The 17,305-nt window shown below is 34.1% G+C and overlaps 1 protein-coding gene across 14 annotated transcripts; it reads left to right on the top strand.

Moving 5' to 3' along the window:
- The first annotated feature begins 6,316 nt into the window (after window positions 1-6,316).
- Window positions 6,317-16,593, top strand: LOC132600383 (OVARIAN TUMOR DOMAIN-containing deubiquitinating enzyme 12-like). 14 transcript variants are annotated; one of them, XR_009567187.1, is made up of 14 exons: window positions 6,604-6,703; window positions 7,351-7,402; window positions 9,639-9,979; window positions 10,064-10,236; window positions 10,489-10,562; window positions 11,541-11,595; window positions 12,565-12,639; window positions 12,737-12,810; window positions 12,892-12,940; window positions 13,528-13,612; window positions 14,314-14,370; window positions 14,971-15,057; window positions 15,157-15,210; window positions 16,335-16,593. XR_009567187.1 is itself a non-coding variant. In XM_060313500.1 (13 exons), exons 3-12 carry the CDS (start codon window positions 9,652-9,654, stop codon window positions 15,048-15,050), a joined length of 1,050 nt encoding a protein of 349 aa, XP_060169483.1. In that variant the 5' UTR covers window positions 6,317-6,469; window positions 7,351-7,402; the 3' UTR covers window positions 15,051-15,057; window positions 15,157-15,658. The 14 variants fall into 14 exon arrangements, 10 of the variants coding, with proteins under 10 accessions (XP_060169483.1, XP_060169486.1, XP_060169481.1 ...); XR_009567186.1 differs by having other exon boundaries at window positions 16,294-16,593; XR_009567189.1 differs by having other exon boundaries at window positions 15,154-15,210.
- Window positions 16,594-17,305: the final 712 nt, after the last annotated feature.

Here is a 17,305-nt window from a genome sequence, read left to right as displayed (position 1 = left end):
AGTATGATTAAAGACCATTATGGTAATTGTCAAAACTTAGAATTAGTATGATTAAAGACCATTCGGTGTGGCATAGTGTAGATTTTGCTCGCGGCAAAGTTTACATTTAGCTCGACATATGTATCATAAACATCTCACAAGTTATATCGGAAAAGGCAAGACTTTCAACATTAAACATAATCTGAAAAATACTACAAAACCTATACTGCACAACTTAATTCCTACAGAATTTGTGCCGAACGAGATAAAAGTTTAGTTTACGAAGATAAAAATGTTACATAACTTATGATGAGCGAAATAGGTCTGGATACTTTCATTAAATGAGCAGCCGGAGCAAAAATTAAGGACCGCAGTTATGAGGGACAAAAATTATAGACAAAAACTTCCATTTCTAACATGCTGGGAAAATAACACACTGTCTATGTGGAAAAAATATTTATCCGATATGGCCTAATTTATACCCTCACTTTCAAATTTCACTTCCATTTCATTTGACTCTCATTTCCACTTCAATTCATTCAGCATTCATTTCAACATCATTTTCATTTCAATTTTAATTTCATTTACATTTGCGTTTGCATTTTAATTTCTACTTCCCTCTTCTCTCTCACTCTATTACAGAACTTTGTCTTCTCACTCTCCTCCATGTTGTACCACTAGATCTCCACTGGATCTCCTTTATTGTACAATTTTATACAATGTAGATGTAGAAGCGTGTATGAACACCTTGTATGATAAACACCTCTTGTATAAGTTTGTATAATATTGTATATCAGTATAAAAATGTGTATAAACACTTCTTATACATCTTTATACAAGGTTTATACATTGTCTACGGTATCTGTATAAAATTGTATATTGTTGTATATTATTATATCCCGTGAAAAAAGTGGCTATAGGATATAATTTAAAAATATGACTATGCGAATGAAATTTTGTAGGTTGAATTGTACATTATTGAAATTTGCCCTTGGATGCTTCATTAATGATTATTTCTCTCGATTATTTGATGTACTTTGTCATTACTAATGAAAATTGATAAATATATCTCCACTATATTCCTTATGTTAGCATATACTCACAATAAGCTCAACTCTATTCTTCTCTATTGTTAGAAGCATAGGTGATTTTAAAGTATCTAGACGGTCTTCGGTCTTTCTTTTACAAAAAGATACTAGTAAGTGAAATTCTAGCCAATTCTTATTAGTTTGGATAATGTTTCTTATAAGATTATGGTTGGTAGAATCAAACCCACAATTCATGATTTTATTGAACCTTATCAAGCTGGATTTATTTCAGGGAGAATTACTTTTTACAATATTATAATTACCCAAAAAAATTCTTAATCTTTTGAGACATAAGAAGTAACAGACTGGAGGTATGATCATTAAAATTGATCTGCATAAGACATATAATATGATCTCTTAGAATTTTCTTCAAGTTTAATTACTTGAGTCATGTGTTATGGGAGCTAGTTCTTTAGCTACTAGTTTCAAGTTTCTACAAATAGTCCAATATCATCTTCTTAGTATAAGAAAATCGTTAAATTCTTTTTCTCTCCTCTCATGGTAAATAAGTTTATCCCTTCTTTTCTTTTCTGTGTTATAATTTATTCAGTTATGCTAAACAGAGAGACAAAAATGTTTCCCTGAGTAAGAAATTGCAAATAAATTAATTTGGTTCCTTTAACTGAACACTAATCAAGCTAAATAGGGTAACTGCATTTTCTCTATTTTTTATTTTCAAAATTTTTACCACAGTAAGAAGCTTCTTTTACCACTCCTATGGCCAAAAAAAAAAACTCCATAAAGAGGATGATGCTCCTTGGTCACCAACTTACGTATTTTTGTCGAGAAGTGTCCATGTTTGGGCAAGCATGAGATGGTCCACTTAGGCAATTGTTAACGTTTACTACTAGATCCCAAACTTTACGTGACACTTCGTTGGGACCCTTTTTTTAATAATTCAAATATCTGAGATTCGTTTACTCGATTAATTTAATTTGTGTCAGGTATGACTTGTTTAAGTGAAAGGTGCTTTGTATCAAAGTTTCTGTGATATCCGAGCTCAAAGTTAAAATATCTGATTAAGGTTGAAAGAATTAGACTGTCATTTTCATTCTTTATTTCAATCGTTCCTTTGATAATAGTAGCTGACTGCAGCTTGCACATGTAATATCCCGTGGGAGGTTAACCTGCAATGGAGCAACCCTTTAAGCTTCGAATGAATCCAGCAAAGCTAGCGTGAATCAATAACCTGTGATTTTCAAATTACAACTTTTCTATCGGAGTGTTTTTTTTTTTAAAGCTCAAATTCAAGATCTATGATTAAGGGTGAAAGGAGGCATACCCCACACTACTGCGTGGCGTAGTAGTACACTTAAAATGACACATGAAGCCAAATATGATCACGTACAAAGGAATCTATTGGGCCAATAAGTTTTAGAATTTTGTTGCTATAAACTATTCAAAAAGGAATTTAGTGAATGTATGACAAATTCCATTTATATTCCGTGTATCACAGTGGTCAAACCAAATAATGACCATATTGATTAACTTTTTTTTTTTTGCGTAAAATTATGAACAACAAATTCTTATTAAACTAGTCGTAAGACTAAGACTACGTTAATCAATTAAATAATCTGATTAATTAGTATATGTCATTTTGCTTGATATCCGGTTCAAGTCATCCTCAAACGAAGCTTATACGGTTATTACAATATTTAAAGTTTAAACAAAACAAATTATGCAAAATCAATTTGATACTATAGCTGTTACTGTGAAACTTCAGCATGCTCTTTTCACCATCCGACAACATCATTAATGAAACACGGTATCCGTACCCGTAAATAGAAAGTGAAAAACAGAAGAGAGAGAGAGAAGAAATTAATGTAGTTTCAAAAAAGGATTTAAGTATATAGTACTAGACTACTACTACTCAATATTAATGTTTTTATAAATGTGGTAAGTTATACGAATTAATTAGTAGCTTTTTTTTAATTGTTATATTATTACCACCGTGTGGAACGTAGCTTGACTGACAACAAACAAAACTTAGAAAAAAATTCTTTTGAATTATGATTCTAAAATATGTTAGGAGATTTCTGCAAATATAAAATATGCTAGTAAGAGTAAACAAATGAAATTATTTTAAATATAAAAATATGTCATTTGTTGGACAAATTAATTAGCAAGTAAACAATATAATCTAGAGGTAAAAGTACGCCATATATATATATATAATAACAACAACATACCGGTGTAACACCCTTTTAACTCAAGTAGTGTTACACGCCGTACCTCGGAGAAGCACTGGTTAAATTTGAATGTAAGTATGTTGAGTTATGGCTAGGTAAAATAATTTTGGAGTGTGAGGAACGTAACATTATTAAGTATATGGTTTAAGTAAAGGATGAATTATGATCTTGTAAGTCGTAACCGACAAGGACAGCCTTGGAACCAAAGGACATGACCATTATCAAGTATGATTAGTGATAAATATCATGTAATTAGAGTTTCGGAAGATTTTGGGACCAAGCAAATCAATGAAAATAAGTTTGTCGAAAATTTGGAACAAGTTGGCAGAATTAAGGACAGAATTTTGGGTCAACTTTGGAGGGGTATATCTCCAGGTATATGGGGAGTTTTAAGGTGTTTCAAAAGCTTAAAATGAAGTTCGTCGAGTCTAGTTTAGAACGCAACAAACCGCTTATCGATACGACGTCAGAATAGGGAATTATGGACGTTACAAGTTAGGCAGGCAGAGCAAGGCGCGCTGCTACAGTGCTACAGTGATGCCGACTTTGGCACCCTATATAAGGGGCAAAACCCCATTTTTTCTTCACAAAAATTTCCCAAATACTCTAGAAAATTCAGCCACATATGAGAGCATATATATAACATAAAAGCAAGGATTTTGAGGGATTTCAAGTTACGGAGTATTAATCGAGGTCCGAACAACGTGTAGTCACGATTATAGTTTTGTCTTGTGTTGGAATTAGCTTGGATTCAAAGTAAATATTGAAGATATTGCTGCTCTAGAACGAATAAGGTATGAATCTCTCCTTATTAATATTAATTTCAGTTTATTTACGGAGATAAAATGATTACATAGTCGTATAATAAGTTGGATAGTTGAGAAACTTGGAAAACATCGTGTGAGATGTTTTATGGACCTTTGATAATGTTGTTGTGATGTTGGTATTGTTGTTGTTGTTGGTTATTGGATTGTGATTTCGGGATAGGCATATAAACAGGGGAGATGCTGCCCGAATTTCGACAGATTCTAAATGGATTTAAATTAAGGGTTTAAGACGAGTGTATGATGATGAGCCTAACAATATTATGAATGGTCGTATATGTAGATTATGAGGCTACGAATGATCTTAAGTGAATTGCAAGACAGGAAGTAAGTTGGAAGTCGAGAAATTATCTTCCAGGTATGTTAAGGCTAGTCCCTTTCTTCTAAAGGCATGATTCATTTCTTATGAATCCAATAGGTGTTTTCCAAATGTCCCATGATCCCTTTATGTGATTCCATAAATGTTTTCCAAGAATATTCTTATTCTCAAAAGCTAGAGATTCATGATTCGTAGAGTTCTTATGATGCTAAAGATAAACATGTTTTATGATGACGATGATCCTATTTCTAGAAACTCGTATGTTATAATTCCCTACATATGTTTCATAACCTCTTTACTTCCAAAAGTTAGAGTTCATGATTCAAATGCATGACTTCTTTCTTGATAATCCATAAATGTTTTCCAAAATGTCCCTATTTTCCGAGTCAAAGATTTATGATTCTATAAGCTTTTCTGATAACAACAACAACGATGTTTTTACAATATGAATGACGATGAAAAAGATGAGAATGTTTCTATGAGGATTACGATGATGATGATGATTTCATATTTAAAAGTCTCAAGCTTATGATTTCAATGTGAATATGAGAATGTTGAGTTATTTTCGTGATTTTCTCGATTTTATTCATTGTTGTTGACCTCACCTTATAATAATTATTACTTCAAGGTGAGATATAGCGATGATGATTGCTTCATAATATAAATCGGAGGTTACCGACCTTACGTCACTCCGATAGAGTCGTAGCTTTTATTTGGCTCTCATGCATGCTTTATATATATATATATATATATATATATATGCATGTATGTACTTTCTCACACCACGCCGCGCTATAGTCGGCCGGGTATGGCACGTAGACGTGCACACCACTGCAGTGGGCATGTTATGATATCGCCCCGGACGTGGGCATGTTATGATATCGCCCCGGACGTGGGCTAATGATAACAACACCGAGCCTTAATGGCCAGGTATGGTACTATGTATATGTATAGAAATGTTTTTTTTAAAAGGCTAAGCATGCATGACATCCGCCTTATGAGGCATCCAGATGTACAGGTTATCTCTCTTATTCCATGTTACCTTCCATATCTATATTATGTTGTTATTCATGCCTTACATACTCAGTACATTATTCGTACTGACATCCTTTCTTGTGGACGCTGCGCTCATGCCCGCAGGTAGGTAGGGAGATGGATCAGACCTGTAGGTGTTCTATCAGCGGATTCTCATGAGCACTCCACTTACTTCGGAGCGGCAGTCTATTTGGTATTGTCCTTATGATCATTGTATTCTATGTAGAGGCTCGTAGACGTGTGTGTACTGTTAGATGTTTTATAGCTCCATTGGTTCATATTGTTGTATAATATTTTGGTGGCCTTGTCGGGCCTTATTTTGAGCTCTCGATACTTTACTGTTAGCCTTGCCGGCTTTATGATATACGTTATGATGTGGCGACCTTGTCGGTCCGCATATGAACATATGTGTTGAATGATCGGATTTTTCTATGTTGGGCCTTTTCTGCGTGCAGGTGTTCTTTGAGTTATGGTCTATAATGTTCAAAGTAACGGATAAGTCAGGTGGTTCTCGGCCTACGGGTCAGAGCCCGTCATACTCCTGATAGGGGTATGACAAGTACTTTTTCACTTTAATTTATACGAAGCTGTTTGATTGAACATTAATTTTAAAATTTATGTCTAAGACAAGTAATAAATATTTTATGTGATTTTAAATCATCTTATTAGGAATAAGCTAAAAACATTTAAAATTAATTATGTATTTCTATATATGAAAGTATAATGCTCCTTTTTTGACAAATTTATAAAAAAATTACCGTATATGACACATAAGTAAACTCGAGAATTTAAAAAAAAAAAAAAAAAAAGGCCGGGGCGGGGGGGGGGGGGGGGGGGGGGAGGAGGAAGCGGCGTTGTTGTATGGCGTAAAATTCCAAGAGGGGACTGAAGGACAGTTAAAGTCAGAAAGAGTTGTGCATTTACGGAGTTTTGATTCCATTTCTACTGCCCTCTTTCTATCACCTCGTGACATCCGTCCGTCCTTTCCCCAATCATCAACGCATCCATATAGTACTATCATTTGTGGCTTCTCGAGTACGCTCTTCTTTTTTCTCAATTAATCGACTCTTAGTTCTGCTTCATTCCTAGTGCTCAACTGATTTTCTCTCTCTCTCTCTCTCTCTGTTGTACAAGTGTGTAATTTAGGTGATGAAATGGATCGAATTGATATGAATAGATGATAAATGAGTGATGTTTCTGCTTCATTTCCAGTGTTGTTTGATTTTGTGCTTCTTCAATCGTCGACACATTTTCGACATCCATATAGGAGTATATATTATTACTCATTACTTGTAGCTTCTCGTATACGTTTTTTTTTTTGTTTTTTGGATCGAACGGAATCAACTGTACGTTTAACAAGCATTTTTCTGATTTGTATGAGTACATGAAAAACGAGTCAAGTTAAGCACATGTTTTTTGATTTTCTAAATTATTTGTGGCGTCTCCGATACTTTTTTTTTTTCACAGCATATAAGAACGAGTTGTTGCATTTGAATTGAACAGAATCAACTGTACGTTTAACCCGCATTTTATGTGATTTGTATGAATAGATGAAAATGAGTCAAGTTAAGCGCATTTTTGTGATTTTCTAAATTATTTGTGGCGTCTCGAATACTTTTTTTTTTTGTTTCCACAGCGTATAAGAACGAGTTGTTGCATTTGGAACTGTTTATAATGTTTTTAATTTTTTTTTATGAATAGATGAAAACAAGTGTTTTTTTTTTTTTTGGCTTCATTCCGAGTGCTGCTCAAGTGTGATTTTGGAGAAGTAAATGATTATGAGTGTTGATTTTGTTCTCAGTGTGTATGTTTTGCTTTTGTTCATTAGGTGATAAATCTATTTGAAATTGATCAAGTTGATCAAAATTTGTTGAGATTAATTCAGATTGCGGCTTTTTGTTTTTGTTTTTTCACAGCATTCTTCTTCAGTAGAACGAGCTGTTGCATTTGGATCGGCTGGAATCAACTGTAAGTTTAACCCGCATTTTTTTGTGATTTTGATGAAAATGAGTGCTTTTTTGTGCTTCAGTCCGAGTGCTGCTCAAGTGTTTTCGGTGAAGTAAATGATTATGAGTGTTGATTTTGTTAAATTTGTTGTAGAAGTGTGTGATCAGGTCATGAATCTGTTTGAAATGGATCGAGTTGATCAAATTTCGCTGTGATTGATTCAGATTGCCGCTTTAATTTGATCAATGTCTATGTACTGTTTTTTTTTCCTTTTTCATAGCATTATTGCTTAGTAGAACAAGCTGTTGCATTAGGATCGGCGCATTTTTGTGATTTTATGAATAGATGAAATTGAGTGTTTTTTCTGCTTCATTTCAAGTGCTGCTTAGTGTGTTTGTGGTGAAGTAACGATGTGTATGAGTGATTTTCTTTGTGTTTGTGTCAGTGTGTGTTGAGTTAGTTAATTTGTTGTAGAAGTGTGTAATTGAGTGATAAATCTGTTTGAAATGGATCGAGTTGATCAAATTTCGTTGTGATTGATTCGGATTGCGGCTTTGCTCTCTGTATGTGTTTGTACTGTTTGTGTTGCTTTGCTCAGATTCCTGTAGAAATGCGTAATCGCCAAATCTGAAAAGAGAAAATCCAGTGGTTGTTTGTAGGTGAAATATGGACTGAGTTGATCATTGTTTGTTTTGATTGATTGAGATGGTGTTATGTGCTGTTTTTGCTTTAGTTTAATCTTTAATTTGCTTATTTTCAGTTCTCTCTTCTGCATAATCTGAAAGATCCGTTGGCATTTCATCCCAAAAATCCGTGTATTTTGCATTTGATCACTGAATAATTGATAAGCTATCCTGAAGTAATAGTAGTAACTATGAGTCAGTATCAAAGGGAAGAAATGATGGTACAGTGAACTGGAGCTTGCTCAGTCTAATTGTGTGTGTTGTGTGTTTAAATGACTAAAAATGGAATCAACTATTATTAATGTCCTCCGAATTCATAAGCTAGTATAGAGGTTTGGTTAGTTTATTTGAATTGCATGACTGCCTCATCTAAAAGTTTAAACCCTTAAAGAGGGACACTTTTTGTTTATTGAGTTTAGGTCTGCACTAGTTGTTAGGTTAAAACTATAAAAATGTAAGGATTTTTCCAAGGGGCCCTGAAATACCTTGCATTGCATTTACAAAAACATTCTTTGATGATGGTCATACAACACAGAAGGGGAAACTCTATTTGAAAATCATCTCAGAAAACCAGCACATATAGACAATACTTTTGGAGAAAAGACAAAATTGCATATGAAATTTTTGTAAATGCAATGTTTTTTCCGTATGTTCTGCATTGGATCGCTTGATAATTGAAAAGCTATTCTGAAGTAAATAGTGTCAAAGGGAAAGATAAAGAAATGATGGTACAGTGAACTGGAGCTTGCTCTGCCTATTTTTGTGTGTGTCTGTATGTGTTTAAATGACTAAAATGGAATTAACTTACTAATATCCTCGGCATTAAATTTAATAAGCTAGTTGAGAGGTTTAGGAAGTTTATTTGAATTGCATGACCGCCTTATTTAAAATTTTAAGCTGTTATAGAGGGACACTTTTGGTTTATTGAATTTAGGTCTGCATAAGTTTGTTAGGTTAAAAGTATAAACATGGAAGGATTTTGCCGAGGTGCGCTGAAACACCTTGCATTGCATTTTTTTAATGCCAAATGCCATTTTCTCTTTTCTTCAAAGGTGTCATCTATAGGTGGTCCTGTTCTCAGAATGATTTTCAAAGAGAGTCTGCCCTTGTGATTTGAATGACCATTACCAAAGAGTGTTGTTGAGGGACCCACATGAGTTCAGCAGAAAAAGTAGGTATACCTAATTCATGGTTCACAGCCCCTTCAGAAAGCTTGTACACGGATTCTCATTTTGTACCTAACTAACTATGAAGTCACACCTTATTGCTTTTATAATCTTCAGGCTTTTGTAAGCAATTGTGTGAGTTCCCTTTTTAGCTTTAGTTGATCCTATTTTAGATCATTTGAAAAAGAAAACACAAGTATATTATTACTTATCATAAAAGAAAATACTGATGTATTAGTTCTTTGCACCGTTCTTGTACTAAAGTTGGTTTGGAGGGAAATAGATGTTCTGCTTCTCTCGTAGTACAGCTAATTAGCTTCTTTTTTTTTCTCTCTTTTTATCATTCTTAACTGCCTGGCAGCAATAATCATCAGCATTCATTGTTGCACGCTTTTATCTGATAAAAAGTAAAATAGCTCAGATGATTACGCACGAGCAAGATCCAGACGTTGTCCGGTGGGGTCTCCAGTTGTTTGACAGTGATCCCTACTCTAACTGTGCGTATAGTGGTGCCATGCCCCAAAACAGTGTAGATTACTATCAGGACCATTACTTCAAAGGTGATCATTTCAGTACGGAATCCAGCAATGAGGAAAATCACAATTTCAATGCACAGTGTCTCCAGGAAGAATTGGCTCAGCTTTCAGTCGCTGAACCGCCTTCAATTCTCCATCAAATGACAGAACATACACAAACACATTTTTATCCACAAGACTGGTTTAGTCAACCTATGGGAAACTACAATATTGGTATTGGAAGTGTTTGCTTTTTCCAACCTTATAATTATAGTTCTTGAATTAATTTATTCTGACTATTCATATTATAATTTCCAGGAGAAGAGAACTGCGATGAAGAAGAAACTAATGATAGAGCTTCCACTTCATGCTCTAGCCCAGGAGAAGAGTCATACACGGGGGAGGACTGGTTGTATTCGCTTGAATTGACCGATGAATACGATCTTGATGGTGAAGTAGGGAAAAGACTGAACCAGATGATTCCAATTCCCGTAAGCATTCTATGTTCATATGCATAATGAGTTAGCAACTAAGATTTTCAAATTGTTCTCCTTTCCATGATCACCACAATCATCTAAAAATCGGGATTTATGTGCCAGAAGTAGTTGGAGACATGTCTCGTTGTGACTAATCTTCATTCTCTTTAGACGCTTGAGAAATACTTGTTTATGTCTTTTAACCTAGTTGTGCCTATTGAAATCTTTGCCTTTATGCTCATGCAACTTCTATACTTGCTTTTGCAGCACATTCCTAGAATCAATGGAGAAATACCGTCAATTGATGAGGCAACCTTAGATCATCAAAGACTTCTTGGCCGGTATTATACAATTTCTTTGATGGAAAATGTGAATGTCCAGTTCAAATATCTATAAACCTTGTGCTGGCTATAAGCCTTGCAATTGTTTTATTGTGCTCTAAATTTACCTCTCCACTTTTGATAAGATACTGATCAACAAATTATATTTTGGTAAAACATAAATATCATATTGTTTTTTTTTAAGGATTCATCATTATTTTACTGCTTTTTGCATGTTTTCTATTGTTTGAAAAATTAAGTCTGTCTTATTTGACGGTAGGAATAATTCTTGCAATTGTTAAGTTTAAACAAATTAAATAATGTAAATACCTATCAAAAAGGAGAAAATAATAGGAAAAGAACAAATCGGAATGAAATACTCCCTCTGTTCCGTTTCATCTGACTCTATTATTATTTGGGAATTCAGGCACCTTTTTTTTCACCTTAACTTTTTCATAATTCTTGAATGATATTTAAAATTATGTAAAGCAGTAATTTATAGTACTTATGCGGTTCCTAATTGTGTAAATTTTATTTTAAAAGGATTAAGAACTCGATTTTCCAATTGAGACCGAAATTTAGATGGTTTTACCCCTGTATTCCTTCATTCTTTTTTAGATAAAGGGGGAACTTTTAACTCACTATAAACCAATTTATAAGGCCCTTTTTCCGTTTTTGAGTGTTCCAAAATTTTAGCACCTTTTTATTTCTATACAACTTTCACAAATTTCAAGAATCTAAATTTATTAAGCTCTTCATACTGTAATTTTGATGTGATATTTGCTCTCTTTTCAACCTCAACCTTAATATTTTCTTCCATCATTCAATAATATATTATATACATCAAATGAATATCTTAAACTTCGTGTCCAGTTTGATAATATCACATAAACCGAAATGGAGGGAGTACATATGAGGAATTTGTGAGGGTGTTCCCTATTTGTTTCTCTTTTTTGTCATTCTTTTGTTTAAGGTGCAGAAGTTTGTTTATTTCTACAGATTACAGGTTTATGAACTAGTCGAATTTAAAGTTCAAGGTGATGGGAATTGTCAGGTTAGCTCTCCTACATTATCATTCAATTCTTTTCAAATGAAAGTCACAATCTTCCCCGGCACAATTATTTACAAGAACTTCCAATACTACGTTCATCATTCAATTCTTTACTTTGATAAGTATTTCTGTATCATATAGTACTCGAATTTCAGCCCTCCATTTCAAATGTCCTATTTTAATTCTATAGGTCATATCTGCATCTATCATGTCATTTCCTGGTATGTTCAGTCTAGCTATCAGTTCAGCATTTAGAAGCTAAGTTGGACATACTCGGGTTGCAATCCTCCATTTTAAACATCCTACTTGTTTCTACATGCCACGCCTGCATCTGTCATGTATCTTCTTTTTTCCTCTCATGTATCTATCGTGTCGTTTCTTGGCAAATTCAGTCTAGCTATTAGTTCAGCATTTAGAAGCTAAATTTCTAACTTAACCTTCACCCTCTTATACGAGCTAAATTATATACATATTCTCTTTTCTTCTATTTATCCTAAATATTTACTCTCTAAAGTGCTTCTCCATAAATCCAGCTTCTGATGGCCTCCCTCGATAGTTTCATGGACAATATCATCTGCAAATAACAGGCGTGATTCTTTCTGTATTATTGGTTGACTCATACATAATTAGGGTAAACAATACAAAGGAAGGCAAACCTGGTGTAAATCAACATTTATAGAAAATTCCTTTTCATTTCATCCTATTCTTGTACGTTGACTGCTTCCTCTTTCATATTCTTTATAATAACATCTATATGTTTAATATGAATTCCTCTCTTCTCAAGTACCCACACCCTCTAAAGGACTTTTTCCATAATGTATTATATATGAATCTCAAATTGTATTAAAGAAATTCAGTTGGGATTGAAGTGGTATCATCTTAATCACGGTGTTGTTCCGACCTAACTGTTTCATTTACTTCTGATATAAGAGCCATTTTCACTTCTGATTGATGGAACATGTATTGTTCTAGTTTCGTGCTTTGTCAGATCAATTTTACCGCACCCCTGAGCATCACAAATTTGTCAGACAGCAAGTTGTGAATCAGGTCTGTAAAGCTTCACATCATAACATAAGCAAATCTCGCCTTATTGTTCTTGTTCCGCGATAATGATATCTTTTTCTTTCTTTTTTTGGATTATCAGCTCAAGTCATGCCCAGAGATATACGACGGATATGTTCCCATGGCCTATCATGATTACCTGAACAAGATGTCAAAGTATCTCTTCAACTGTGTTTCCGAATAAATATCATTGCATGGGTTGCTTGTAAATGACTACTTTTATGTAAATGAAACCAGGGACGGCGAGTGGGGTGATCATGTAACTCTACAAGCAGCTTCTGATTCGGTAAGTTTCTGGCCTATGCTCTCTCCCACTCCATTGTTCCGTTCTTTCTATTTCTTTTTTCTCTTATTCTCTGGTGAGCGAGAATTTGGAGGGGGGAGGAGAGGCACAATAAGCGTCTTTCTCTTTTAAAATTCTGACATATCATATCTGAGGTTAAGCACAAAGGGGTGAAGCTGTTCAAAAAACTTGCTCCCAAAAATTAAAATAGCTAAGAGGATATCTTTTGGTGTCAATCCCAAGAACCAAGAACTGCATATCCTCTTAACACCATTGGCACATTCTTGTTTAATCAACAAACTGAAAATGATCATCAAATATCAGTTGAAAGTTTCGAACAATTTCTTTAATTTTTGCATTTATGGAGCATTTTGTGAACATAAGTTTAGGATGTTGCAAAGAGGTGATTGGAGACTATTAGTGGTTTATTAGTGTTGCTCAAACTTAATATTGTAACACCATTTTCTTCAGTGAAATCAATTTATTGGGGCTTGTTTATTTTTTCTGATGCAAAAGTCGGTATTTGATTGTAGTTTGCTAGAAGAGTCTAGAAATTTATAAAATCTGACTTTCTCAACTATTCACTGCAGTATGGTGTAAAAATATTCGTCATAACATCTTTCAGAGATACCTGCTACATTGAGATACTTCCCACCATTCAAAAGTCTGAACGAGGTACAGATGTATTCTCGTTCATAACATTTGTTTTTGTTCCTTATGCTTTACAAGATCTAGCTGCAGCTTTTAACGTATTACTTATCATCTAAGTAATCCTATGAAGTCACACTAGTACTCTAAATTTGTGTTGCTTTTCCTACCATACCTAGTCGATTAATCAGTCTAGAAAAGCTAGTGATTTATTTATCAGTTATCTGCTTTTCAGCAACAACAACAACAACATACCCAGTATAGTTCTACACGTTTATCTGCTTCTGTAATGCACATATATTCTTTAGACTAATCACACTATTGAATCCTATTTTCAAACTTCACTAATTTCTCTAATTTCTCCAGTGTAAATGCATAAATCCCTAGACTTGTATCTACAATAACAAAATATTATGTTTTCGTTAGGCTTTTTTCTTCTTGTGATTTTAATTTCAAGCTTAGTTTTAAGAACAAATGAACATTTACACTGGAACTTGTTGATGAAGAAGAGAAATATTTCTGTTCTCCTTTGGGTGGTGGGTGGAGTCATTTATTCCCGTTGTGCAATTTGAAAGGGAGATCATCCTTTTCTGTGAGTGAGCCTTATCATCATTGCTTAGTCAATTAACCATGAAAAGGAGGTCATATGAGATTGGTCTTAATTGTTGTTTCGCTACAATTTTAACGAAGTTGGGATAACTCTTGTATATGAACTCCGGTTGTTGCAGTTATCTTCTTGAGCTTTTGGGCCGAGGTTCACTACAACTCAATATATCCTGAACGAGGTGAGATCAAAATGTTCTAATTTTGAATTAGTTATCGTCTCTCAATTCCACCTCATTTTTCTGGTTTTATCTTTCTGTCATTTAAAGTTATATTGATTTCAATTTCCCAGTTGATAATTAATTTGCCAATTTTCACTACCATAAAATCTTTTGCACTGAAATTGCTGCCAAAATAGTCTAGCAGAGGACTGACCGTCCAAGTTCATAATGATCATTTGGTATAGGAATCTTCAGATTACAATATAGGCAATAAAAAGGGAAAAAAGCTTCCGCTAATATGATGGAACTTAAACGAGTCAAAGTGGTTCTGTTGATTGACATGATACAAAGATTATCCCATTAGCTCTTCAACAGTGATTCAAGTTGATATTTTAAATAGTACATTAGTTCAATGGGCATTTTCTGACTCTTTTCTTCACCCTAACTGATCCAAACAGAATCAAGAAATCATAGTTCCAAAGTTATAATTCCTTTCTTTTCACATTCTTTTCCTTAAAAGTGATCCAAACTTGTTCTCTGCATATTTTCGTATTCTTTGATGAGTGAGTGTTCTGTCAGGTCTTCGTGTAACAGTTGAATTTGTTTGTTTCTGCCTTCCAGATATCACAGCTGTTGAGATGAAAAAGAAGTACTTGGCCCTTGCAGATGAACAATTGGAATCTCAAGACGGTTACCAATGATAGATTGGTATTATTAGACACTTCACACATCTGTTCAACTTCTTCTCATTTTCAGTCTTAAATAATTATAAGCACTTCTCTAATTTGTTTATTCCCTTTCTAGCAGCTAATACACGATGTTTGCCGCAATGCATCTGCAAATTAGCAATAACCAGCTCAGGTGCAGCCATTTTTTTCTTGACATTCTTTCCCAAGAGTAATATTTGGTTTGGGGTTGAACTTGCACTATTCATCTTTGTTAATCCAGCAGCAAGTCTAACATTATTTTTCATATTTCTTACCTTCAGTATGTCTACCTTGAATGCATCTGCAATAAATACTCAGATGCAAATTATCTTTAATAGTCAGATGTACAGGGAACTCCGCCTGTGTGAGCTTGCTCACATTGCCGGTCCCAAGCCCGGATAAAGGAGGAGGGTTGCCGAGGGTCAATCGGAAACAGCCTCCCTACCCAGGTAGGGGTAAGGCTGCGTACATCTTACCCTCCCCAGACCCCACTATTGTGGGATTACACTGGGTAGTGACCAGTGACCAGACCAGTCAGATGTACAGGTGAATAATCTGATTTCTGGAAGTATTATATTTATCTGATTTAAGTTAACAGCGCTTATCATTACTCTCCCTTCCAATTTATATGATGTTAATTTGATTCATGTACTATCATAGTGATAGTAGATGAAAAAATCCAAGTAGTATTTGAGAAAAGTTAATTTGAGCCTTGAGGGTGGTTAATTTGAACTTGCAGGATAGAGACAATGTCGTTAAGGTTCTAAGTGTTGAAGAAAACATGTTATCGCATGATTAATGACCCCCTTATTATAGTTCATTGGAAAATTTGACCCTTTTAGAAAACGTCCATGTGTTGGAGAGCTTCCGCCCTTGGTGAATAAGGGTATTACTTGGACCAATCTTTTAACGACAAAAGTTTCTTTGGCCCCATTTATTAGTGAATCGTAAATTTGGAGCATTTCTGAAAATCCAATAGCAAATTTGGACTTTTTCCTAATGAAACGATGAAAGTATAGAAGTCCGCATCAACTTTTCAAAGAAAGGCTTGAAGTCCGTTGAATTTTCTCTGTTTGGTGCTTAAAAAAGTCTTTTGCTTAAATGTCATGCAACTCTTCGTGTAACACGAAGCATATATATGGACAGAAATTTGAACCAATAAAATGCTATATGTGCTTATTTTTTATAATAAAAGGAATAGGGTGGAAGTTTTTAATTTCACCATTTGGTGCAGCAGGGATCTTCCATTAAATCCTCATGCCTATACTCTTTCTGCAGCACGAGGTGGAGGAAGGAAAGAAATTTGTACTCCCATACGTCTCAAATTATGTGTCGCTTTTTATTTTATTTTATTTGTATGTTATACTAAAAATAATTTTTCACTTTTAGTTTGTCACTTTAGCATATCAAGAGAAAGACAAAAAAAAAAATCTTGTTTTACTCTAAAGAAATTTGTACTCCCGTACAACTCAAATTATATATCGCTTTTTGTTTTACTTTATTTGTATATTATACTAAAAAATTTCTTTCTTTCTTTCTTTTTTGTGTTCGGATCAAATTTCGCGCATTTCATTTATTTTATCAAATACTTGTTGCCTTTCAACAATACAGGTACTTCTACCCACCAAATCTTATATTGATAAATGGAAATAACTTAGTATTGTTATTGTTGAAGAATGTCTTACTTGATTGTAGTCTATAAAACTCGAACTACCTCACATGTTGATATAAACCATGGCAAAGTTACTACTCCCTCCCTTCCAATTTATGTGACTAGGCAAGGAGTTTAAAAAAAAATTGGAAACTTGTGATCTAAAACAAGTCATAGATATTTGTGTGGCTGTAAATCATTCCATTAATAATAAAAGGAGTAGTTTTAAGCTTAATAATTTTTAAATATGAAAATGCATCATTCTTTTATAGATAAACTATAAAAGAAAATGTATCACATAAATTAAACGGGGATAATATCAAGAAAACAGTAGAGTACTTGGGTTTAATGGCAATCTTCCAATAATGCTGCACTGGAAGAGCACAAAAGTCACATGCTGAATAGAAAAAGAGGAAAATAAAACACACACACGTACACACAAAAGCAGTCATTATTTAAAGTAGTTAAAAAGGTAATAATCAAAGGGCAGTGAGGGGCACCATAATAGCAAAATTGACCCATAACTTTAGGGCCTACCATAGTGGATACTTTAAACATGTGCGCACTACTAATGGTTCTTATGATATCTATATAAAAT

Source organism: Lycium barbarum, chromosome 6 (genome assembly GCF_019175385.1).
Source record: "Lycium barbarum isolate Lr01 chromosome 6, ASM1917538v2, whole genome shotgun sequence".
Taxonomy (NCBI): domain Eukaryota; kingdom Viridiplantae; phylum Streptophyta; class Magnoliopsida; order Solanales; family Solanaceae; genus Lycium; species Lycium barbarum.
The sequence above is the reverse complement of the archived record's forward strand: the minus strand, read 5'-3'. Positions and strand labels throughout refer to the sequence as shown.

Excerpts from the sequence above, each read along its gene's own strand:
- LOC132600383 (XM_060313495.1), top strand. The coding sequence starts at position 6,619 with ATGAGTGATGTTTCTGCTTCATTTCCAGTGTTGTTTGATTTTGTGCTT. Across the intron at positions 12,640-12,736 it reads GACAGCAAGTTGTGAATCAG|CTCAAGTCATGCCCAGAGAT; the intron begins GTCTGTAAAGCT and ends TTGGATTATCAG. Across the intron at positions 14,371-14,970 it reads CTCAATATATCCTGAACGAG|ATATCACAGCTGTTGAGATG; the intron begins GTGAGATCAAAA and ends TCTGCCTTCCAG.